This window comes from Buteo buteo, chromosome 11 (genome assembly GCF_964188355.1).
Source record: "Buteo buteo chromosome 11, bButBut1.hap1.1, whole genome shotgun sequence".
Classification (NCBI taxonomy): Eukaryota; Metazoa; Chordata; class Aves; order Accipitriformes; family Accipitridae; genus Buteo; species Buteo buteo.
Window position 1 is genome coordinate 14,090,887 of NC_134181.1, and position 26,402 is coordinate 14,117,288.

Consider the following 26,402-nt stretch of genomic DNA (forward strand, 5'->3'; position numbering starts at 1 on the left):
AAAGAAATAATTTAATTAAAAAAAAAAAAAGAAAAAGGAAATCCAAAAAACCTAAACACAATCTACTAAAAATATTTCCTTTCTTAGGAAGGGCTTTGACCCAACATCTTTACATATTGTCATAAAGATAACTGCTCAACAGTTCGTGCAAAATGAAGAGTCAGAGGAAAGGTTTAGAAAAGAAAAAATATTACATTAAAATAAAGAAATCATAAGTGCCATGCACAGAGCAGGGCTTGACACCATAGTCTGGAAACTAGATGCATTATTCTATGTGGTTTACTTTCTGTGGCATCCCCAAAAATATGTTCTTCCCCCCACGTAGAATTTATCATGCTTCTTTCAGTCTCTTTCTGTCCATCTTTAAAAGTGTAGGTATTTTTTTGTCAGGGGTTTGTTCTGTTTTTAAATAGGTTCTTTTCTGTTTGGCTGAGGAGGAGTGGAAGTAGTAGTCCATCAGTGGTTTACTAATAAATGTATAAGCTTATGCAGTATTAACAGGGACGTATATAGAAGTGGGTCTGTAGCATAAATAGGTCCTGTACCTAGAAAAGAAAGAGACAAGGGAGAGAAGGAGATTTTATTCTTTATCTTTTCCAATATAGAAGATTAAATGCAGAAGAGAAATATAGGAAGATTTATTTTTATCACTTCAGAGCCAGGGGTCAGAAGCTTAATTTTAATAGTAAAACAGCATCCTCAAGCTATCCAACTCAAATAGCCTTCTCTTCCCCCTCACAAATCTAACTCCACTTAGGTCATTTCATTATGCATTACTAATGGTATGGCTAAACTTGGCTTCAGCCAAGTTACCAGCAATTGAGATTTCTATAAATACACCTTAATCTGGTATATAGTTTCTTGAGAAATGACAGGTATCCACCACCCATTACTTTAAAGGGAAATGACAAATGCTGTGGCTGTACTCCTTGATTAACAGGACATGAACCCATTTCATTTGGAATGGGAACAGCAAGACCTTGACATCTTCTTTACCTTTTATAGGAAAGAGCGGAATTTTAAATTTAAAATGTGTACAGGAGCTATAGAAAAACAGAGGTCAGATGTGGAACACTTCTGTTACAGTCATTTCATCCAAACCCAGGGAGGGCAAGACTGCTCCCGCTCCTATGAGGTAAGCTTATGTGGCATGATATAGGGCTGCAGGGGTAGTTATGTACATGCCATCGTGGGAAAGCAGGTGCCTGTGACCTTATGGCTGTAGAAGGAGGACGCAGCTCTCCTTGGGCAGGGGCAGACACCAATGCCTTTGCTCACAGTAAGAAATGGTATCCATGTCCATACTGCAGCTAACAAGGCTGTCCCTGCCTCATATCCACTTAGACACCAAGATAGTTGTTCAGTTTTATAATTTTCTAGTTACCTATGCCAAAAAGAGAGGAATTTACTGTGTACCACCATGGTCCGGCCCCTCTCCCTCATGTGGGAGGGCTGAGCCATGGGGCTGAGGTGCATTGACTCCATCTCTGAAATGGGTCACCGCTCTGCTGCCGGGCAAGGGTGAGAACAGCCCCTTCTTATGGAGAAGTTCTGCTGTCCTGGTGCAGCCTTCACCATTGCTGCAGGACAAGAGACCACTGCCTTTCACTCCCCAAGCCCCTGCTGAGCCCATGCAAACAAGGCTGGGCTGGTCCACAGCAGCAGCTCTTTGGGTCCCAAGTGCCAATAGGTGACCCCTTTGCAAAGCCATGACATTCCCTAGCGTGTGCTGTTGTCACCAACACTGCATCATGACAATACAGGGCTGCATACATGTGACTGATGCCTCATATGGCTGTGGGGCGTTTCCACAGGGGTGAATACAAAAGCAAGAGCCCAGCTGGAGCCTTGCCCTGCAGCTGGAGTGCACAGAGACACCTGGGGAAAGGCTTCATCAGTGCTGAACACCCTACATACAGGAGTAATCAATGCCCAAAATACTGACAGCCACCCAGAAAAGTGACTGGCAGAGCCACTTTGCAAAGCGTGAAAGCTTTAAAAAAAAAAAAGTTTTTCATGTTCAGTATCTCTGAAAAAAGAATCAGGCCACTTCTATTTAGGAAACTCACTTCAGGTACCTTAATGTGAATACTTTAGTCTTGGTCTCTAGGAGATGTGAGTCTCTCTCAGCTGTGGCATGATCAAAGGAAATACCTCGAACAGTTCCTGAGTAAACCACTGCTCTTGGGCTCACTGTTCAGGTTGCCTCATAACCTATATAGACCTCACCAGCAAAGCTAGAGTATTATTATCCAATATCAAAAAATAGTTCATAGTAATGTGGTGTGCAAGTGAGGAACTCAAGAAATGTCTCCATAGTGCTATCTCATAGACACCTAGACTGTGTGGAGATTATTTAGTTATTAAGGTTTTAATTAAATCCTTGCATGCACAAACACATGGCTAAGGACTGACTACATAGCAACAGCAAGCCATTAAGATGAATTCAGGATTTTTCTTTTTAAAGCTGAAAAATCACTAACACACACAATTAACTCTGGTAACTAAAGGAGTAACTCGTTAAATTCTTGCCAAAAGACACTAGAAGCGTGTGCAGGAAAGTGCACAACAGCTGCTAAAGCTCAGGTTCCTGGCCAGCACATGGGACAGACAATCACCAGCCCCAAACGTCCTTGCTGCTCTGAGGCAGCAACGCAAGATCTCACAAGCTCAGACTTGCCTTCCCTGCCCCAGGAACCAGCCCTGCAGAGCCGAGGTGCAAGGAGGGTCTGCCCCTGGAGACCTGCAGGCAGGATAAGCAACCTTTGTGCGCTGAGAGGGTGAGGGCAGTGGGAGCCCTGCCTGTGCTGATGCTAACCCTGCCAGACTTCCCAGCCTCCGCGTCAGCCTGGGAGCAAAGAAAGAGGGCTGTGACAGCCATTTTCCAGCCTCAGGGACCTCCCTCCTCTAGCAGGTCCCGCCGTTCGTTTAAAAATAGACAGTCAATTCACAAATACATTATATCCTACAGTTTTAGCAAGGATAAAGCCCTAACAACAAATCTGTCTGCACCAGCGAGAGAAAACAGCTTGCTGGCTGCGAAGGCTGAAGGTAAACCCCATTTTCTGTCCGTCTCTGAGCCTGACATGCTATGTGTTATCTGAAGACTGACTGCTTATTCACAAATTGCAGTCACTGGCATGACAGACCCATACTTCCAGCCAGCACATCCCCATTTCCAAGCTGTCAGATGGCTCTTCTCACTTCTGGGACCTGGCAAACCTGGAAGAACGCCAGCCCAGGATAGTCCCCATGTGCTATTGCCATCCCCTGTACCCAGGGATGGCAAGGATAGCCTGGGAGCAGCCAACACTCCTGGCAGCTGCACGCAGCTCACAGGTGCTGAATTTGTGCCAATTCCACACCTGCCCACCACTGCAGTGCAGATCAGGCCTTGGGTATTTATTTATTATGCTCAAAGCTGAGGGCAGTGAGAACCCGTTTTTCCCTGCCAGGGCTGAGCTTGTTCTTTCAATAAAGAGGACTCGAGTTTGAGGAGATGCTGCCAGTTACTCAAAAAGAACGCTGCACTTTGTAAGGGGGGGAATCCCCCCTGGAAATGCTGAAGAACTCAACCTGGAGAAACAGGCTCTTGTAGCTCAAGTGCTCTAACAACCATCATACTGAAGGCCTGCGAAGGACACCGGGTTAGGATTGTTTCTGTTCTGAATGGAAAGCAGTATTAGTCACAACTCCATGCTGTAGCTGTGTGCCTGCTTACCAAAATAATTCCTACACCAGTTTTACCTTTATGTACTGGTTTTAGTTTCAATCTCAATGTGGAACTGCGAATTAATGCAACAGTCCAAATTTTTTTGTCTTTTCCTCCTGTAGAAATTGCCATTGTTTTTAACCTACATTCTTCATCTTAATTTGACAGCAGAATGTGAGTTCAGAGTCTGTTAACAGAATCTCAGCAGTTAAATAAAACATATTTTTTAAAAATTCTTTGAAAGCAATTATTCTTACTGAACGCCAACTACAAGCTGCTTTTTTTCATACTGATTCAGCGTTACTCTGCTCTAAGACTTCAGGCAGTAGAAGCAGATACACAGACTTCAGAATTCTCCTCCCTCTGAACATAAGCAGACTGGAAATACCATTTCCAGTAAATTCTCCCTGTTTAGTTAACCTGAACCCTTTTCATTATAGGTAGTATTGTTTATAAACAAGCTGGACTTAGTGTCCTCAATTCAGCTTTCACTGCAGTAGTGGAAGTCTTGACTTTTACTGAATAAATTGCTACATTTGTAGATGTAAACAAACAGCATGTGGTCTTGACCACTAAGTATCTGGACACGCGACTGACCCAGATTTGAGAACAGGCAGTTTCTATCCAGAGACTTTAAATCAGGAGTACACAGTTACTTACAAACTACAGACCCTTACAAGAAAACATTTCATTTATATTTTGAATATTCATTTGATATTGTAACCTTATTTATCACTACACAGATTTACAATTTTGCTTTTAAATTATTTATATGCACATAGCTAAAAGGGAAGGTCTACCACTAAGCAGAACAATAACAAATTGTTATGTTTGTGTAGGGTGAATTGCTCTCTGGCATCACTCATCCTTTTTTTCGATTTACAACATAATAATGTTTTACTGTAGTTTTCTATTTAATAATTTGTTTTGTGCCAGCATTCATCAAAGTTTGACTTAGTTCATCCAACTGAAAACAAACATTAATTAACCAAGTGACTTGGGACACACGGAAAAAATGGGATGATTTTTTTTTTTGCAAGCTATATTTAACCAACAGCCAAAAACAGAGTTTCCAGCAGTTTCCTATTTTTCTTCCTAGAAAGAATCTGAAAAGTTCCTTGATGTCCCTTTCTGAGATAGATAGTGGCAAAAATACAGTGGCCCATATAATAAAAAGCTGAAAGACATCAGTAGTCTATTTTCCTTGAAAGATGAGAGAACACCTAAATCTGACTGCCTATTCATGATGGAGCTGGGACTCCGGCTGGCAGTATCATGAGACATTTCTCTGTAATGGCTTTTATGCAGTGACCTGTTAGCCTCAGCCTGTTTCCTTACAGAACAATGTTCAATTAAAACTCTCAAACCTGGCATTTCATTAAGAGGTGAGGGATCAAACTGACCATATAGATTGATTTATTCTCTCCATCCAGAAACTTTAGACTGCACTTGAGACATTCTTGGAGAAACTGCTCCTGCTATCTTGTATCTATGGAAAAAATAGGGGTTTATAGGGGTCGTTGGTCAAGGATCATTACATGCAATAACCTCCTAGATAAAACAAATGCTCTCTCACTGACATACATTTGGAGCACTTCCACTGAATTGAAGGGAATTTACCAAACTTCAGATCCAAGAGCTTCTTAGAAGTTTTTAATTAAAAAGACGCCATTACTAAAGTCACTATACACTTACTGAACTGAAGAGATAATAAGCCACACCGCATTAGAATTACTTCGCAGTCTGAGACATGATCTTATAAGCTGCAGATATGCTTCTTCCACTCTTAAATACTTACAGCACAATCCACACACTGCATTTTTGCTGTCGGGGTTTTTTTAAGGCTTGTAACTGGTGCCTTAAACTTCATACTCCTCACCAAGTGCTAATTCTCCAGGATGATGTGCAGAAGCGTACCCAGAGCCTGTGCTAACTTTAGCACACTCTCGCAGCTAAACCCTAGAGCACTGCATGTAACATGAAGTGCTCTTGTTAAAAGAATTATGTGATACTATGAAAATCTATGCAAAAATACTAAACTATGGGGTCCCCATGGCTCCTGGCTTTCAGCTGGCTGTGGATCATCATGCCTAAGCACAACTAGAAACAGCTTCTGAGCTGCCTTTTGGTGTTGCTAATTTTGGCAATGGTGACTTCCCACATATTTATAAGCAACTGCATGGGATCTGCTCACCACTGAACCTGCCTAGAAGGCACGATGACAAAATTAGTTTTCCACCCACTACACATTTTTATTTACGATTCGCTGAATTTTAGAACAGCTTTCCATAACTCATCTCAAAAAAATGCCTCAGAGAAGTCAGCAGACATAGTTATTTCTACACAACCACGCACGTATAAGCTAGTGATCCTGCTTTCTTCCTTCATCCATGCCATCAAGGTTTTTAAGGTCAAGAGTAAGGTCTTCTCACGCAGCTGCGTGAAACTATCAGCATTGCCCTCCACATCATTCTTCTTGAAAATGCCCATGTTTCACTTTCCTTATCCACACTGTAGCCTCAAACTCTCCAGGAAACTGAAACCAGCTTTACTGGCCAGAGTTTTGTAAAAACTGTGTCATCATTTTAGATCTTCTCAAATATACCTGAGTTTCACAGTTTGTCTACCTTCTCACTTAAGATACCCGCTGCTACGTTCAGGCCTATATTTAGAAGTGAACTGCCAAAATACCGTGTAACAAGGGTAACTGAAAGCCACTCCTATCCTAATTTTGGAAACTCAACAGGTTTTAGTATTTCAAATAACATTCCATTTGCATCTGGAGTATTTAGCACTCCTGAAATGACCATGTCTGACTTGCCCATATCTATATCTATTTACATGCTGGGCTCAACTCATGTGACTGAACACAGAGGTGAGGTAGAATGTACGGTGTGATAACGCTACAGAGGCTGCATACAGGGCAGCACAATGCAAATTTCCAGCACAGGCAGGAAAGTAAGTATGTGTATTTGAGGAAAATCCAATTCTTTGTAGTAGCCTATTCTTAATTTTGATTGTTCTTGATGTGACATCTGAAAAAGCCCATCTAGGACAGAAGACTTCGGTGTTTTAGTGGTAAACCACTGCAGGGGTAGCAGGAAGGCATGGGAATTGCCGCATATTGAAAGGCATGACAGCACTGTTAAGCAGACCAGCGGAACCTTGTTTTCTTGAGAAGCAGCATCTTCTAGCTCCCTGAGCATTTCGACTGACACCCTTAACCCCCCACTTTGAGAAAGGAAACTACAACATGGCTAACCACCTGTGAAGCCCCTGTTTTAGCATACGCTGTGAAAAATGGGTCATGTACATCACATAGTTATGGACAGATTAGAAAACAAAGAAATTGGATGGCAAGTAGAGGGAGGTGTAGTCATGCAAGGAAATGATGCAGAAGAAAAAGTTTGGTTCTGATACGAAGCTAAGAAAATAAAGATTCCTTCTGCAGTGTTGATTTTCCAAAGTACTGCAGTGGTTTGCTGGAAGTCAACCTTTGTGAGTGCCTGTGGGGTCGGACAGATGTAGGAATTGGTAGAGGAGTTGGGTGTATGTTTCTCAAGGCACTTGCAATCATTGAGGTGGATTTCTGATCACATTAGAGCTCTTTTCAACTGAGACTCATTAATTGTTCTCAAAATGCTAGGACTGACAATCCCTTCCAAACATGCATATGGTACACAGATCAGTCAAGTGCTCAATTATCCTCTATGGAGGCTCTTCCCTTTTTCTCTTAGATCGTAAGGACATTATTAGACATAAGCTACAGGATTAGATGGACAATTGATGTGATCCAGTTCGACAGTTGCTGCAAGTCTGTGTTGCAAGACATTTTTCTATTAAACACAGCTACTGACAAACAGAAAGAGGGGTAGTTGAACTAGTGGATTTGATGAATATACGGATGTGCATATCAGATAGAGAGCAAGAAATAATTTTACCTTTATTAGAAATATTTCTACTTTTTAGGTTGCCAGAGAAACATGCAGTTTCATTGTCAATAGGCTGGTAAAAACTCACCTCCCACTGAAGTTACAAGTAGGGACACACAATACAGGAAACAGTTGGTACATTTTCCCTCAATATTCCCACTTCCCTTCTGTGGTAGCCAAAGATGTACAGAGCAGTCAGCAGTCTTACTGAAAGCCTCACTCCATGTCTTCCAAATGCTACATTTGACTATGAAAATTGCTGTATTGAGAGAAGGTGGTGCCCCTGGAGAGCCCAGCAGAGCAGCAGCTGAGCCGATTCACATGGAGCTGTGCCTCTGAGGGGCTGCTCTTGGGATCTGTCCTACACTGGAGACAGCCAAATAAACTGCCCAACCACTCCAAATACCCACTCTTCAGAGAAATTAAGGAAAAACTTCAAGAAAACACCAGCACATGCTTCAAGAAAACACTGAGACTATTTATAACAAGCTCCAAAAGGAAACACTGCTACAGACAGTGTCAATGTAGAATAGAAATGTATCCTGAATATGTGAAGAGTCATTCATGCTATATAGATTATACAGCTTAAATACTTTACATTGGGCTGCAATTAAATAAGCCAGTAACTTTCCTCTTTTGAGACCTGCAGCTGGTCTCTACTTTGTAGTACATTCCCATAAACAGACTTCTGCTTTGGTATCTGTGAGATGATCTCTCCTCACCAACTATCTTACTAAAGAGATCCAAAACATGCAAGTATGGATTTGTTTCATTTCCAGAATTTTCTGCAGTTCCATGATCTAAAACTAACCTAACAAAACGAAGCACCATTAATTCACTCCTTGACTCTTGAATAATGAGAGATACAAAATTCTTTGTAATATGATTTGGTGGAAAATGAATTTTGAACTAAAACTTACAGAAAAATAACTAACTACATTAGTGGTAATTCAGGTGATAAATAAGCATCCAGCCCTAGCCATCCTTCTTCAGTACTACTATGTGAGCAAGTCCACAGCATATTGATACACACAAATAGCAAAAAGCACAACTCAAACTCCCCAAACGATGAGGCAATGAAGAATACTGGTAGCAGGTTTCAGTTACTGAGCTTTGAGGTGAGTCTGGGCCACATTCTCAAGTTTTTCATTATAAGCAGGAGGAGCCACACTGCGAAGCACAGGAAAGCTAGATATGGTCACACAATTCCGTAAATCGACACTTCAGGAAAAGACTTGCAATAAGAGTCACACTGGACAGAATCACAGATTTACATTCTGTAATTGATACAAGCTGTAAATATTTGCAACCCAGAAACAAAGAACAAGACACTGTAGTTCTCACTTCACTGTCTTTTAGAGTATTTTTGACTTGATCAGGATTAGGAGCAAGCTGCCAATGTGGTTGTAATTACCACTCCAATCAGAATTACTAAAGTTAAGCAGATCCGAGTGCAGATTATCTAAGGATTTTTTTGAAAAAATAACCCTATCGTGTCCATACTTAAAGAATAGAGGTAAGTGCGTTATCGGAATACATAATGACACAGGGAAAATGGCTGTATTGAGAGCATATGCCTGAAAAAAAGCAGAGCCTGTGATTTACACAAAGAAGGGATCACTTTTTTTCTGTAAACAAATGGTGAGATTTTGGGAATGACCCACAAATACACAGACCCTCCAAACCTTTCCAACAATTGATATTTGCTAGATATTAGCTAACTAAAGACATTGCCATGCCCTAGATCTAAGGGAGGCCAAACTTTATGGAATAAGCCAGCAAGGGATTATTTGGAAAAACTGTGGACATGGGATATTCCTCAGTGCCCTCTTTACATGTGACATCTCCTGCTCCCTGGCGTGAGAGGGATTCAGATTAGAACACCGATTTTAAAATTTATAAAGTAGTAAAGTAGTTCTAATTATACCAGTTCAGTGAATTTTACACATGACCAATAAAATGACAGACATAGAAGACTGTGTCCATTAGAGGACTTACTAACTGTGCACTACCTCATTTTGAAGTTAGCAGCCGCTCCTAGGACACGCAAGGCTGCTCTGCTTCCTAGCCACAGCCATGCAAATGCAGGGTAAGACCAGATATTACAGCAACTACTTGACACCCTGCGTAAGCTTTGTTAGCACAGCTCCCTTCTCCAGCCGTGGCACAATGATCTGCGCACTGCGATCACACTGACTTCTCCACAGAGCACAGTTGCTGCTCTGCCAAACTGTTCTTCTTTCCAGCTAATAAAATTGCCTCCCAACTGATAACAGCCTAGCAATATAAAATACTCGGTTCTTAACCGCTGTTGTGACAAATAATACCATTCTGCTGACAACCCCATTTTTTCCAATACAAACCTACTTGAACTGTTTATTATTGACATACAGGACTGCTCTGCCATTATCTAATTTTAAAAAACACATAGTAAACAGCAATAGTGAACCTGCCAGCATTCTTACTGCTTTAGCAAAGCTAAATCAAAACCCAAACCAAACCGCTTTTATTACCAGCACAGTCCTGTTAGGCTGTGTTACGTAAAGAAGACACACCTTCTTCACAGGACTACTGTAAGATTCACTTCCTGGCAGATCCTCCTTTATTTCTGCTTTCCAACTACAGAAACACCACTATTAATACCCTTCTCAAAACTAGCACCAGTAAGATTGTCTTGAGATTCTTTCTGCTATGACTGCTAAGTATACCACTTAAAATATTAAGGACCTATACAATCCACAACACAGTTCAAGTGTTACTTTATACATCAGTAAAGCTGCATCAGTATAGCAGAGGTGGCGAATGCGTAACAATATCTGCCTCTTGTAAAATATACAAACTAAGTTAGCTGGTACTGTAAACTAAGACTCCATTTTGCAAAGTATCTACTGAAACCCTACATAAAGAACTAGCAGTATATGTGTATTCCTTCCCCAAATGCTGTTTGTTCATGCAAAAAGACACATAGTTGCACTCAGCCTTCCCTCTCATCTAGAAATCTAGACCAGCATTAGGTACAGCTTCCACATTCATTAGAAAGACCTGGAACACCCCTTTCATTGTGTTCAGTAATATCTTTTTAAACATTTTTTCATCTATACCTTGAAGATCTTAAAGAAGTTCAAATAGTATTCAGATTTCTTCAAGGACACTGCACAGGCTTTAGTAGAATAGGTTAGTACATTTTTTTTCTGTCCTCCAGGGAACAAGCAAGAACCGCTGAAAGGAGGTTACTCAAATAAATTGCATTTCCACAGTACAAAAACACCCTGGCACAGCTTGTTTCTGCCCTAGGTAATGAGGTGACACGGTACTGCAGTTCGTGCTTTTGTGGATTAATTCTCAAACTGGACATTACACACACACAAAAGAAGAAATTTGTCCTCACTTGTCCCCAAAGCAGTCTAATTTGCCTAGATATTAAAGTGCTAGTGATGTGTATTTAATTAGAATTCTTTTTGCATGTTTATTATCCAGTGACATTTAGGAGGTCAGCCTGATAATTCATTTATGGCCTCTGTCTTGCTACTTTACTTAATGTAAAGGAAAATGTGATGTGACCCAGGTTGCATTTAACTACAAATAACAACAGAACGTCAGCTCATGTATGGTCTCATAAAAAGCACAGGGGGAGTGAAGTAGACCCAGACATTACCGAGTTGGAAAGGTAGGGAGCCTAAGCTGAACAGCAACATAGAGAGACTTTCCCTTCTTGCTATTCTGTGTAATGTTCATCTATCAAAGATAAACGAGCTCCATGGGCTGTTTCTCAAACTAGCATGCAGAGTCATTCAAATTCTGACAAAGCCAGGAAAGCCCTAGACCCAAACCCTTACCCAAAGTTAATCCAAACTCACCCACAGCCACTCCAAACAAAGGCCCTCTAACCAGCCGCAGCTCGTTACACTCGAGAAAACAGTGTGTTCATTTACTTTCTTGTCTCTAAGCTGCAAAAAAAATACTTTTTGCTTCCCCGTGCACAATGGAGATCTAACAGGCTCCCACACGGTCTCCTGCCTCAAGGTAGGTTGCCACAGCTTGACTTAGTGCATGTACTGCTCTCACGAGCATCACGGCGAGCTGCACACGCACACAGACTGCAGAATTGGGACCTGGTCCTTTATTATCTCAGGCCATGTAGCCCACAAGCAGACTTCCTTCTGCCTCACACATAAAAGGCTTTGTGGGGGGTAGAGGGGGATAGGCGTGAAGACTTATTTTCTTCCTTGCTGTGAACACTTCATCTCTGCATAACACATGAGTCTCTCTGTGTCTTTCCTAGAGCACTCTAAGCATAATGAAGCACAGTTTCTTGTTTCACACTCCCATCTTTGTTTATTTTATTTAAATCTTTCACTTCAGAGCTTTGAGGCTAGAGATCAAACAAATAAAAGAGAATTTGGAAGCTGCAATGTCTGATCAACATTCTGCTCAGAAGTTAAACTAAAAATTGCCCCCAAGCCGATACACAGGCACTCATTTTGGAGACCGTTTGGTAGGATATAATACGTCCTATTTGCCTCCCAGAAGGTCAGTATGAAGATCCTTGTTTATTACTTCACTTATCAGATGACAAAGTTAGTCTCGTGACTAAGGCACTGGACTTAAATTTTAGAGATCTGAAATTAAGTTTTCACATTTAATTTCACAGCTGCCACACACTCAACAAAGTTGGCCATCGCTCTTCCTGCCATTTGTCCGTCTCACCCATTTGGACTACAAACTTTCTGGGACAGAGACACTGCACGTTATGCTCAGTGATGCTCCTATATCCCCCCCACCTACCCAGTAAAAACTAGGAACACTTCCAAACACATTAACACTGTATGTGCCCTTTCATTTGTTCACCCTGATTTTTTTCCTACAGCAAAAGATTCCATTTGTGTCTATGTATTTAAACTGAAAGCTAAATATTATTTTCATTTAGAACCATATGGACAACAACTCCCTCTCTGGTAGTATTAAAACCAATGATCTTACCAGCAGATCTTTGCCTCCTTGCAGCCTAAGTAACATGTTCTCAGTTTCCACTTCAGCCTACCTTACGGGCAGACAAGCGGTAATCTTTTTGACTCTCATGAGACCGCAGCAGTAAGTTTTTATATGGTAGTTTAAACATTAAAGGTAAAATTCTGTTTGAGTAGCTAATATTTCTGGCATACTGGGCAATGTTTCTGTTACACTGGATCTATTCCCTTATATACTATAATGCTGATCACAAATTTCTACCAAATACAACTTCAGATGACATGTCCAAAACTATGGATTTTCTGTTTATACCTGGTTTGTCAGATGAGACTCTATGCTCTTTACAGAATCTCACTGACAGACACATTTATTCTAATAAGTTCACATTTCAGTTCAACTAGAAGATGTAAAGAATCACATTTTTCCACAGTGCATGACTGGGACTCCACCTGAAATCAACAAGAGCCCTGCTGGCACATCTGAAAGCAGCATTTCAACTATAATCACATTTATTGGAATACAAGCACACAGAGGCCCTATCTAACTACACTGAACATACCGGGAAGATTGCTATTGCAAGGAAAACAGGATTAGAACACAATTCATGCAGGACACTGTGGCTAGGGCCATGCCATCAGCTTTTAGGCAGAGCTCTCCAGTGTATTAAATGAGGGTGTTTCTTAATCACTGATGGCAAATCCATTGTTTGAGCACATTTCTGCTTTTACACAGAGGAAATATCCCTGTGTACAATGAAAAGACTTACAAATGCTAAAGACTTTTGAGAGTAAATGCATTAGATGATTCAATTATTACACACAGGTTTGGTGCAAGTACTTATCTGTATGTGTGTTACAGAGCTCAAAATATGCTGCTATGCCAGTATGTAATTCATACAGCAACACAGGGTTAGGTCCTGCAGTCTTACACACCTATGTGAACAAAGATTTAGTTTGATTTGATGGCCCTAGTGTGTGGAAAACCACCTATGACACTGCCTTGAGGGCGTGGACTCAAAACAGGACTTCTAGTTTCCAGAGGTAAAAAAAGAGGTGGGGAAAAAAAAAAAAGTATTTCCTATAAAGAGACTGCATTATTTACAGTGAAAAATAATTACTGTACCTATATTAGCTCTAAACAACACCACTTCAACATACAATTGGGAAACTCTGAAGCTCAAGGATGTAATTTTCTTTCAAGGTATTTTGAAGAAAGTTTAGTGCTTATCCGACCCAAGTGACAGCACTGGAGACCCAAGTCTTCCATTTCCTCACAAAAGCAGGTGAGATCCCTGCAAGTTCTCATCACACTGACCTCCACGTTAGTTTTTATCCACATGCCTTTATTCTGGGTAGGGAGCAACACTTCACGTCTAGGGGAGATAAATCCATTTCTTGACTCTACACCAAGCTGTCTCTCTCTGCTTCAAACCAAGTGCCTGGCCCAGACAGTGTTTCTAAAATACATCAGTGATAGGGACTGGAACAGCAACCAGCAATCTGCTTCACAAAAGCAACCAAAGAGGCATCTCGTGGTAACAAGTCTCAGACAGTTCTGGTCCAGAACGCACCTGAATCAGGAACTTCGAGGGCCAAGTCTTTCAGCTGCTAACCTCCTGAGCCACACTGTGGCTGATGGTTTATTGATAAGCAATACAAGCAGCTCCAACCTGCCACAGGTATGGAAATTACAACAAACCCAGTAGAAGCCTGTAATTCAGGGGGTCTTGGTTCAAGCAAAGTATTTTTACAGAGGACCATACCCAAATACAAAATCAGTTGCCTCCCTTGTATGGAGACAAAAGCAACTGCTGGTTTATACCTTATTAAGTCAGTACTATGAACAAGAACAGGAGTCCTGTGCTCTTTACACTGACTTCAGCCTTCTCCCAGCACGGAGACTGCCACGGAGTGGCACTGTTCACAGATACTAGTGTGCACAGGAGAGATGTCACAGCAGGAAATTTTGGTTTAGCCTATTTTGTAGCCCTGTTAGCATCAGTCTCCATCTGGAGATCCCCACAAAGAATTTTTCTGCATTCCACTACCTTCTTCACTGATTTAAATCATTCCATTATCTCCACTGCTGGCCACAATGCTTATAGTTTATTTTCAAAATTTAATCCAGCCTAGAAATGATGCAGCAGTGCCCCATTCCCGAACCACAGACATGTACAAAATCAGGATAGACAGCAGTTTAGATGATCTGGGCAGGGGGTCTTGCCCTAACAGACATATTTGACATGCTGTCTTGGCGGCACACACTCACATCCATCTGTTGAGATGGAACTGAGCCCACTGCACTTCCATCGTCCTGTTTTTAGTTCAGATGCACTTACATAAGCTCTGGGTTCAGTAGGCAGGGCACACAGTGCCGTGAATCCTAAACCTAACTTCCACTGTCAATGTGGAAAATGTTGCAAGAATTCTCACTGCGGGGAGTGGAAAGAAGAAACACGAAAACAACCACCAGCCCTGGGCTCCTAGAAGGAAACCAGATCTTTCCAATAGGAAAACAACAGATCGTGAGCCTTACAGTATTCAGTTTAATTTCTTGTGGTCAGTGAATTCACCAAAAGCAAACTGAACTTTTTTATATGCCCACAGGCACCTGTAGTTAAGACCTCAGGAATTACCGCTTTGTCTTCCACTAGACACCAATGAACAGCCAGCTTAGTCTTAAGGATGGTAAGGAGTAAAACCTAGTTTTCACATATATTTCTACATGAGAAAGAAACTAAATTGTTCAAAAAACAGCGAAAGGTAGCAGTCAGAGAAAACACAGCACCTGTAAAGCACCGGCAGGTCACAGTGACCTACATACAAATGATTTCCATTACTGTGAGCCAAAACCTGCAACAGTTTGCCCTGAGAGCATGAAGAGGTATCAGGAAGAAGTGTGAACGTTCCTGTGTGAGGATTATGAACCTGCGTCAGAAGAGACTCAGCAGAGAGGGGAGCTCAGGGCTTTCCCTGCACAGTCAGTGGCATAAAATTGTTTCCCTTCTTCCACAGATAACTTGGCAGGGACATTTGTTCAACCTTAGTTAAGTGACAGTGGCTGAGAGGGGAGCTAAAGCCCAGTCAGAGCAGCACACCTCTGAAGCTTCAAATAGCTTTGCAATCCACATTTAAGACTCTGTTCTTTGCTGCTGTCATTAGCGTAAACAAAAGTTTACAATGGCCTTTTCCGGCTAGCCATAACATGGTAATGTGGCATTATTAACTTAATACGGTATTAACTAGTAGACAATCGGTATTAGCACAACGTTTACGTTTGCAAACCGTTCCAGAGCGTAGTATCTCCAACTCGCATAGCATCTCCAACTCTTATCCTGCCAGCAACTCAAACGTGGAGCTCATCACACAGCAATTGACATTTCCCTTCCGAACCTGTCACCTGCTCTGCACGGGCCCCGTGCCCGCCCCGGCCGACCAGCCCCCGTCACCGCTCGCCGATTTCAGTTCTCTGCAGAACAGCCGCGGCATTTCGCTCGCTTGAGGCCGCAGCTGCTGTTTAAAACACCCCGCCCGAAACGCTGCAAGGGGGCCTCTGACAGCGGGGCCTCCCGCAGCACCTACCCAAAGGAGGCCGGTCCCCGCCTTGCCCTCAGACCCACCGCCCCAGCTCCGCGCCTCGGCGCCAGCTCTCGACGAGGCAGGGCGCGATGCCCCGGCCCAGGCCCCGGCTTTTGGGTTCCTTCGAGCGCGTTCGCTTCCCGACTCGGGTGCAATTACTTAGCTCGAGCGCTCGTCCCAGCGCCAGTCCCGGCCGCGACCGAGGCGGGTAGCGGTGCCCTAGCCTAAACCGCGCGGCGGCACTCGGGGAGCCACGGCCGGGCGGGGTAGAGGGGTGCGCCCCCCGCCCGCGCCCCCGCGCCCTACCTGACCCGTGCTGCTGGCGGAGGATGGCGGCCTGCCCGGGCGGCGGCGAGGCCGAGGAGGCGGCGGCGGCGGCCGCCGAGGCGGTGGCGGTCCCCACCTCGGCCGGGGGCGGCAGCGGGGGTGGCGGCGGGCGCTCGCCGGGGCCAGGCGGCGGCGTGGGCCGGGCGGCGGTGCCGTGGCGGCGCGGTGCCGCGCCGCTCTGGATGTGCGAGACCGCCTCGGCCGCCTGCACGTCGGGCGGCGCGAAGCGGGAGAGGACGCGCAGCAGCGCCTGGGCCTTGTGCTCCTGCGTCTCGTCGTCGCTGTAGTCCGCCACGCGGCACTGGTAGACGCCCTCGTCCTGCCGCCGCACGCCCGAGAGCCGCAGCCGGTGCGAGATGTCGTTGCCCTGGACGCGGACCGTCTGCAAGAGAGCGCACCGCCGGGCACCGCCTCAGCAGCGGCCGCCGGCCCCGCCGCCTTCCCCTTCTTCCCCTTCCCTTCCCCAGCGGCGACCCGCTCTCCCCGGTGCAGCCCCGGCGGAGCTCGCTCCCGCCCCAGGTACGCGTCTTTTGCTGTCCAGAACACCGTGCCTGGGCCAATTCCCCCCGCGAGCCGAGCGCACCGGACGTTTAAGCCCAGCACCTCGCAGCTACGGCCTCCCTTCGGGCCCCCAAGGCGCCATCCAGAATGAGCCCCTGCCCCGCCACCACGCCCCCCCCGTCCGCCGCCCGGGGGTCCTCTCTCCCTTCTCCCCCTGCCCAGTCCCGCCCGGAGCCCCCGCAGCGGTCCCAGGTGCCGGGGACGCTCCAACCCGCCCGAACCACCCCGAACCCGACCCTCGGGGAAAGCCCAGCACCCCGGGGGTGGGCCCCGCGCCCGCTGCAGAGGGCCGAGCCCTGCCGGGTGTACTGCAGCCCAGCGGGGACCGAGGGGGGCTGGGGCGGAGGCAGTCCCAGGCCCGCATCGACGGGAAAGGGGCTCGTTTCTTGCAGGACAGGGAGAGAAAGGAGTCGCCACGGGCGACCGGGGTTTGCAGAGGGCAGGGAAAAAAGCAATCTTCTCTCCTTGTCTGGCCCACAGTCCTTTTCAAACGTAGCTAAGGAAGGGCTGTAAGGCAAGCATCACCTCCTCTCGATTTGTGAGGAATGAGATGTGACTGCTAAACCAGCAACAGATGGTAACATTTCGACCAAGCAACAACACACCAAGGAAGGGAAACGTGCCACGCTCCCGCTGTGCTGCAGGCGCGGGGCTGCCAGCGAGCCCAGCTGCGTTCATGTGTCAGGATAGGAGGGGGGCATGCAGTAAATCCCACGTGTATGGGAGGAGGGGTGCACACCACCCAGCTCAAGCTGCACTTACGCTGATTTTGGTTGCATCCTTATTTGTTACCTAAAAGAACAGAAAAAAAGGGATATTAGACTTAGCTCTGCCAGCACACAACAAGATGCTCATATTCCCACCCCAGTGCAAGGATAGGATACAGACAGATGCAACTTTCTCTGCCTGCCATTCACACAGCCTGTATGTGGCTGGGGGGGTGGGGGGTGTTCCCCAGGCAATGGAGAACGCAGCAAACCAGTGCTCAGCCCCGGGGACTGTTTTGGTGAAGCTCCTGTGGTGCCCACAGAAGCGCGGCCTTTACCAAGGGTGCGAACAGCAGCCAAAGAAATGCTTGTTGCATGCTGTGCTGCTCACAGCCACTGACAGACACTGGGGAAGACACTTTACCAGCAGCATTAGCACAGCGGTGAAGTGCTTGGGCAGGATGGATCCCACACTGCTCAGAGCAGAGCTTCGGTCCTGAAACATCCTGGGAGCAGGTATCGCTCAACAGGTTTCATACTTGGTTATTTTTTTGTCTCCAGCCAACTACTGTAAACCTAAGCGATGCCTCAGAGCTCACTGATGCGCCTCCCAGGGCATCATTCTCCAGGCATGCCCTGTCATCATTTATTGTAAAAGCAACTCACGGTTTTTATATAAGGTTAAAGAAGACATTTAAATCCAAGCGATTTATTTCCCTGTCTGACAACTGACTTACACTTTCCCCAGCTAGGCGGCATCGCATTAGCTCAGTGTCTATATGCTTTGCATCTCTATTTGAGCTCTGCAGGAAAACAAGCATGCCACAGAGAGGGGAGCTGGCACAGGCACAGAGGCTGCCACGGGGCACCCTGCCGGTGCAGGAGATGGGGGGCTGGAGAGGATGACGTGCCCTGGGCAGTAAGGCAACATGGCCTGGAAGTCCTGCTTTACCCGGCTCCTCGTACAGCCCCATTTGGCACCAGCAAGGTGTCTTGCACCTGGGGTGGAGGCTGCAGAATGAACTGGCTTATGTTGGGGAAATGCAGCTGAAAAATTTAGACTAGAGCCTACCCTTGTGCCAGGCGGCTTGCTAGGGGGAGGGGAAAGGACACGCAAGATTTAAGTCTGCTTCATGCATTTTAATTACTATATCTGACTGTCTGAAAATGTCTTGCTGAGCTCCAGATATGGATGTAGGTGTGTACGCGCACCCCAAGAAACTGCATGCATTTGTATATGCAGATTGATACGTACTTAACATACCAACAGAGAGAGGTGTATCCCTCATGCCTTTCTCTATCAGTGAGCAAACAGAGGCTCGCCCACGTTTTACAACAATTTCTAGCTCAGCCCACAGCAGCGCTGGTTTTTGCTTGTCCCCACTTCATACTACAGCTATTTTTGACTGCCTCCCTTGGGTCCTCATTGCTGATTTTGCAGCGGGACATTTTTCATTTTCTATTTACAATCCTTAAAGCACTGACTTTTTTTCCTGAGGTGAAGTCCCCCACGGTGCATGCCCTGTCCTCCTCCATCCCAGGGAGGGCCTGGGGATGCCAGTGCTTCCAATGGCTCGCTGGCATGGGGTAGAGGAACAGCTGTCCTCTCTGGGACTGCTGAGTTTATCCTGATCACTCTCCGAGCATGTTGCGCTCTATAAAGAGATATATCTCCATAGCACTGTATTACCTTGCTCCTGCTGCCGGGTACACTGATGGCTAATTCGTGTGCAAGTTCTCTGGCTGGTTCTTTAAGGTACCACCACTGGATTTCCAAGGAGTAAGAGGTGGATCCGCTGGCTCGGAAAGCACAAGGCATCTCAATATCATCTCCCTCCCTAACAGTCACATCTTTGGGAACTTCAGTAAAGGTAGCTGGGAGGGGAAGATAGAGTTACAAGGGCTGGTTAATGGGAGAGATTAAAAGACAAGATCAGTCCTTTTCAGTGTAACATGAGCTGCTTCAGCTCAAGGGCTAAGCGCTGTCCGAGACACGGGTTTCCTGTAGTGCGGTGACCGCAGGATAAGCAGAGCATCCAGGACTGCGCACCCGGGGCAGGGCCGAGCCGGTCCCCGCCGCCTTGCAGCCCGGGGCCGCGGCCCCAGCAGAAAGTTCGAAGAGGCCCTTAAAGCCCCTCGTCCTCCCGAGAACGCCCTCGGCTGGATAGAGGGGCACCAGTGTCCCGCTGCCCCCTCCCCCAGATCCGGCAGGGGACCGTCCCGGGCTGCGCGCCCGCTGCGCGCCGCTCCGCGCCGGTGGCTGCGAGGCGCCGAGCCCGCGCTGCCGGCAGCTGCGGCCGCAACAGTGCCACCTTGTTCTGCAAAAAGCCCCCCCGGGCAGCGCTCCCTGCCCCCAGCCGGCAGCTCTTCCACAGGAAAAAGCGGCGGGGAGGACGGGACTCGGAGCAATCGCCGGCAGGAGCGAAGCGGCTGGGGCTCAGCTGCGGGCGGGGCGGCGAGCCCCCGCCGGCACCGGAGCCCCGCCGGCTCCCGCCAGCAAGTTGCGTCCGGAGAGGCGGCTCGCCGCGGGAAGAGGCAGAAGTTCCTACTCACCGGTGACGATGAAGAGAAGAGGCGCGTTGAACATCAGGTAACAGAGGGTGCAGAAGAGCCCCCGATTTTCCATCGCATCTATGTGGGCTGCGGGCGGGGGCCGGGCTCGGGGCGCAGCCGGGCACGCCTCAATCCATTGCACGCCGCGGGGCCGGGTCAGGGCTCCTTCCCAAAACGCCAAAGCCACCCGACTAGCCTCGGTTTATGGGGAAGCAAATATAAAATCCACAGCCGGCTGCTCAGACTCGCTCGCAGGTGGAAACGACGTTTCTGGGAATGAAGCGATAAATCTCGTCCCGGTTCTTCCGTGCTCCGCCGCGAGCGGGATTCAACTGCCCTGCCCTGAATGGGGGCTCCTGCTGTCCGCCAGCGAGGAACTGACGCCGGGCTCCCCTCCGAGACCCATCACACTGACAAGCCCGCTCTCGGAGCTCGTAGGAAGGGCCGGCGAGGCGGCAGGGACGAGCCTCCTCTCTCCCTGCGCCTGGGGAGCGCCCAGCGTGTTCCCGTCGCGGCCCGGGCGCAGCCCTTGCACGGGCGGCGGCACGACCCAGCCCGCCTCGCCTCTCCCCTCCCCGGCGACGAGCGGCCCGACCGCAGCTGCACCCGCGGGCCCGGCCCCCGCCTCCGCGGCCGCGCACCGCTCCGCCCCCAGCGGGAGGCCCCGCCTGCCAGCCGCCCGCCCGCCCGGCCGCAGCGCGCTGCGGCCCCTCGCCTCCGTGCCTGCTGTCCGCTCGCCATCCTCCTCCGGCACGGAGCTTGTCTGTGCAACTTGATCTCGGCGGCGCTCTGTACGTGTGCCTCCCGCTTCTCTCTAGATCCCAGACGCGCTCTAGAAGGAACTGCGAAGTACTCGAATGAAGAGCAATAACCGCACTGCTTTTTGCTGGCGTCCTCATCCGAGCCTGGGTCTCCTCTTGGTGTGCGTGCCCAGAGCTGATTGTTCAGTTGCTGTCAGGCTTCCAAACTCTGTTTATTACTTGTTAAAATACACTAAGGAAAAGAAGAAAACCCAACAACAAAACAACTCCCGTTGATTTAGAATACAGTATCATAAAAAGAAAATGTGTCTGTGGATCAGCTATTTCTCAGGCAAATGTCCCAATTAAAAAATGGAAGCGCTCAAGAGTCAAGTCAGTAAAGTCATTACAGTGAGTTACAGTCACAAGCAGAGTTTCATTTGTGCAGTAAGTAATGTGAGGGAGCTGTGTTTTAATAAATTGGAGGTGCCTTTCTAAAATCTTAGCCTTATTTTTCTGAAATTCCATTAAAAGTCACAATTTTATTCAGGCACAACTTCATTCAATCACTGGGATGGCATGGGAAGTATATTTTATGATCCACAGAGAATTTCCCTTATATTTTTAATGGTTTCATTCTGTACCAGAATGCAAAGTTGGATGCATGAAGATTTCTATGGAACAAATTATTTAGAAACATTCACTTTTTGAATAACTAAACCGGACCAATTTTTAAATGGGTGCTAGTATCTAGCTTCCTAGCTAACTCCCTGTCTGGCCAGACTGCTAGAGGCTTAAGTGGTTGGGCCTTGCCAGCTGCTGGCTCCCTGCTAGAAAAACCCACCCCGCATGGTTTCCACCAGGAAGTTTCAGTAAAATTCATGCGATCCTGAAGAATACTGAAACTGCATCAAATCGATATTTCCTGTTGGATTTTTTTTTCTTCAGAGCATTTTCTGCCATTCCTACTCATCATATCATGATTTAAAGCCTGTGACAGTCCTCTGGCAGGTCCATGACAACTTGCCTGAAAAGCAACACCTTTGCCTTTCTTCATAGTCTTTACTGGGAGCCTAAATCCTGCCAGCCTGAATCCTGCCAGCAGGCAGAGCCCCGTTCCCCGGGCAGGTGGAGTCAGTCCCCGCCAATCATAAAAGCTTTTATTGTAATAACTATTCAACACCATTTAATCAAATAGTCTAATAATCCCTTACGCTTTGCTTTCCCACCCAAAAGCTCAGCACGCTTCATGCAGTAAGTAAGCATCATTATTTCTTTTCACATATGGCCTTAAGGCACGTAGCACTGCAGAGAGTTTTATGGCCACCTTGCCTGAGTCCCCGCGTAGTGCTTCACCTACCAGGCCGCGTGAAGGCAGGGAAAGGCAATCATGACGGACGTACCTGAGGAAGTAAATCCAGCAGCCACTCCGCTTGGCAGCATAAGTCTTTCAGTCAAATCCCAAGAATGGGTTAGCTGGGTCCTCTGCTAGTGAAGCAATTCCACAACTTTGTGGCCTCTGCAGCAGGATTGATTAGAAAACTCCTAATGGATAAAGAGAATCAAACCAGAAGTTATTTTTATATCAAATTACTAGTGACAAATCATATTTGAAAAACTTTTACGTAAGTTTTTATTAAAATTGATGTTTAAAAATTTCTTCTGAAATTGCAGCATTGTGAAAATTTATAAAGGCTTGGAATGTAAAAATACCCAGTTCATGTTAAGTGAGTTTTGTTTCTCAGATATAAAAAATAAGTAATAAAAATGAAAAGGAAAGGCAAATGCATTTAAACTTAGTTCTATTTTAATAAATCTAAGATTGTTATTGTAGTAATAGCATTGCTGAAGTGAAGACAGTTTTATCTTGAACACGTCTCTCTATTTATAACATTAAACCTTCAGTTCTACTGTATTTACTACCGACCAAATTTTATTTTATATGTAGCAGCTGAACACTGAAGCGCTGATATCTTTGTATTCAATTAAAGTAAGGAATTAGGAACACAAGTGTGTTTTTCACAGTCTTAAAGTAATAACAAGACTTTTTATGGTCTCCTCTTCTACTAAAATGATAATGGGGCACTATTGTGCTTTACACTGACTAGCAAGTACTCTGTGCGAATAATTTTGCTCTTAGGATCATAACAACACTTGAAGTCATTTATTGATTCAATCCTGCCAGCAGAATGGACTTCTACAACATGGAAGCTATTGCCTGTCTGCACTCATACCCCAAAATAGGTGATGAACAGCAGGAACATCACAGGGAGAAGCTCCCTTTGCAGTTGCTCATCCTGCAATCCACACCAGCGATTCCCAGTGAAATCAGAGAAACTATTCAAGTGCTTGAAGTAAAGGCTGTGTTTTGTTGATGCCCATATTATCTTGCTGTAACTGTCACTCAGGTTAAGCTGCATGGCAGATAGGTAACGGTATTTTACATCTAGGCAAACTGAAATTGGTTGTTTTAATGGAGAAATCCTATGGTATTTATGTAGCTTTCCACTTCCAAATCAGATTTTAGTAGAGAAGATTCTCTCTGCTGTAGGATAAGCCAAAACACAGAAGCATTTGTTTTGGCAACAGGACTCTTCATCACTTTATCCATGTGACTTCATCCCTAAGCCATCCCTGAGGAGACGGTGGGCAGGGAGAAGCTCTGAAGTCCCTCCCCTCCCCTTCCTGGCTCCTGAGCACCTTTCCAGGGAAGCCAGAAGGAGTCTGAAGGGACCATTGGATGAAACCAGCAGAATTCCTCCTGAAGGGACAGTCATCTTTGTCGTCATTTAGTCCCATTCTCATATTCCACTGTTAGCCCCAAATCCTCTGATATGAAATGTGGGAGCATCGCTGACCTCAGGAAGTGAAGGTGATTAACAGTGGATGAATATCTGGCGCTTTAAGCAGACACTGAGACTTACGGGACGGGTAATGCCAGACTGCTTTTGCCATTGCTGGACCATGTTTTATAGCAACTCATGAAATCCCCTAAGCGATTCCAGCTCTGTGTAGCTGATGACATTTAAGAACATTTATCCCTGTAATTTTTTTAAATGACTAGCAACTCCATTATTTGAATAACCAAAATACTTTCTAATGGCTGCTTGAGGAGCCTTTAATTCATACATTGCTGTTCGGACTTAATCCATTCAGAAATTAAAACAGTGTAGGTCACCTTTGAAAAGGAGAAGGCTGCAAAAATATCCAATTTTTACACACACAAAGCATATGTGATGAGACATTTACTCTGAGTTGGTTTAAAAGCGCTGTAACATACTTGATGTGACGCAGTACTCCTACCATATTTAAGCAATGTTAATCTCTGTCGTAAATCCTCTGGCAGAAATAAGTCCTGTTCAACACTCTATTCTTAGATTTTTGTCAGGGTTTTTTCCTTCATTTTTCTCATTAGACTGACGTGTTTTCATAGTCACAGGGGCCAGTTTTGCTCCTACTGGTAGAAAGTAAATGCTTTTGCTAATGACTCCTGTGAACGTGGAGGGCAGCCCTGGCCCTCCACTCCTGCAGTGGAGCAGGTAGTGCTGCCGCTCTCAGCTCACAGGCAGCGTTCAAGCAAACCTGGGGGCTCAGAGTGCCTCCCCAGGAACCCCAGGAATACACTGATGGCATGCTGACAGGCTTCTGAAAACGGTATTATCTTCAGAAAATTGGTGAGGGGCAGAAGCGAATACTGGATATAAAGAAACAAAAAAAAAAGCAAAAGAGAGAGATGCTAAAATGTTCACATCTCTGCTTCCAGCAGTGACCTTCACTGTGGAGCTTCTGCCTCAGAGTAGCTCATAACAACAGGCTGGCAACTGCCAGCCTGGTTGCCTTTAAAATGTCACTGGTTTAACATCAAATCAAGAGGTATAATTGCATTTTTCCTTCCTCCTCCCCATGCCCCGAATTCCAGTCCTGATAAGGCCCAAACCAAACTGACAGTGTATTTGTGTTCCCATAAGAAGTTCGTAAAAGGTCATAAAAGCTGCAAGTTCAAAGGACTGGATTGTTTTCAATATACATGATGACTTTCCTATTTCCCATCTGGAAGCAGTAGGCTGCACTGCCTTGAAGTTATTCCAGGATCCAGGTGATAAGCAGAAGTCTAGCACAGTGTTTGAGAAAGAACTGATTGGTCTTACATTAGGAAATTCAGGCTGAAAACTGTCAGACTGTGCTTTCTCTTTGGTTTATTCATCCTTACTCTGGACGAGTGACATTTCCACCAAAAAGCTTTATTTTACTTTCCATGAAACCGATTAAGGTAGAAAGCACGTTTCTGCATTCTGGCTAGGCACAGTTCTCACTTTATGCAGCAAATGCATTTTTAATTGCCTTTAGTTTCTACTTTATCTAGCTTTCTTATCTGATATTCTTTGTTAAACGATCTAACGGTATGTGACGCTCATGCAAGAACATACAGAAAGAGAAGGCAACGTATATTCATAATAATGCAACAATAGCTCATTTCCTAGTAAACAATGCTTACAATAAAATCAAAAGCAGTCAGAAAAATCAGATTACTCCACAATGTAAAACTTATCTGAAATTTATGGCATATAGCCTGTTTTAATAAAAGACATGATGCTGGCTGCCTAACACTTAGACAGGAGTAGAAGATGGCAAGACAAGACAACATATAAAAATTGTCATCTGTCAGGTCCATCAGCATGTGGGGTTGCCATTTGGCAGCTCACCCTGCAGCAGATTGGAGCTGTTGCACCTCCGGAGCTCTGTGCAATCACTGCATACGAAAAGGGACCTAGTAAATTTATTGGAAAGAGCTTAAGTGAGGCGGGACACCCAGAGGCGGAGTAGCAGAGTAAAAGCCAACTCAGCTCAGTCCTGGGAATTATAAAAAATACTTTGCTTTGCAGAAGTGTACTAAATACAGGGAAGCAGCCAAACTTCAACATTACCATGAGAAGCTCTGACTCCAAGATCCCAGCAAGATCTCCACGTCCCAGCAGTGCCTGACAGTACGGAGGCAAGTATTGCTTGACTCTGAAGTGTCTCTACCTACATACTGTGGTTACTCCCTTTGAGTAACATGTTTGCGTTAACTTGCACCAGGATCTTTATAAACTATATTAGATCACTATCTTGTAATATCATATATCTTAAAGATAATGCTTATAAAATAATATTTTATAAATTATAAATTAGCACTTGTCCCTCTTCTGGGGAAAAATTAATATAATCATCCTTTGGAAGAGATAAACACTTTGAGAAAACTCAAAATACTCCATATTTGGGTCTACAAAATAATTTTATCAACTGTTTACCAACATTCTGATTCATTACATTCTCGAAGTGGT

At 45.5% G+C, this 26,402-nt stretch overlaps 1 protein-coding gene across 1 annotated transcript; it reads right to left on the reverse strand.

Moving 5' to 3' along the window:
- Positions 1 to 19: 19 nt before the first annotated feature.
- VSTM2B (V-set and transmembrane domain containing 2B) lies at positions 20 to 20,931 on the reverse strand. The gene is made up of 5 exons (XM_075039377.1): positions 20,339 to 20,931; positions 19,476 to 19,660; positions 17,841 to 17,870; positions 16,497 to 16,899; positions 20 to 545 (listed from the first exon to the last, which is right to left on the reverse strand). The coding sequence occupies exons 1-5, from the start codon at positions 20,409 to 20,411 to the stop codon at positions 457 to 459; spliced, it is 780 nt and encodes a 259-aa protein (XP_074895478.1). The 5' UTR covers positions 20,412 to 20,931; the 3' UTR covers positions 20 to 456.
- Between the last annotated feature and the right edge of the window lie 5,471 nt (positions 20,932 to 26,402).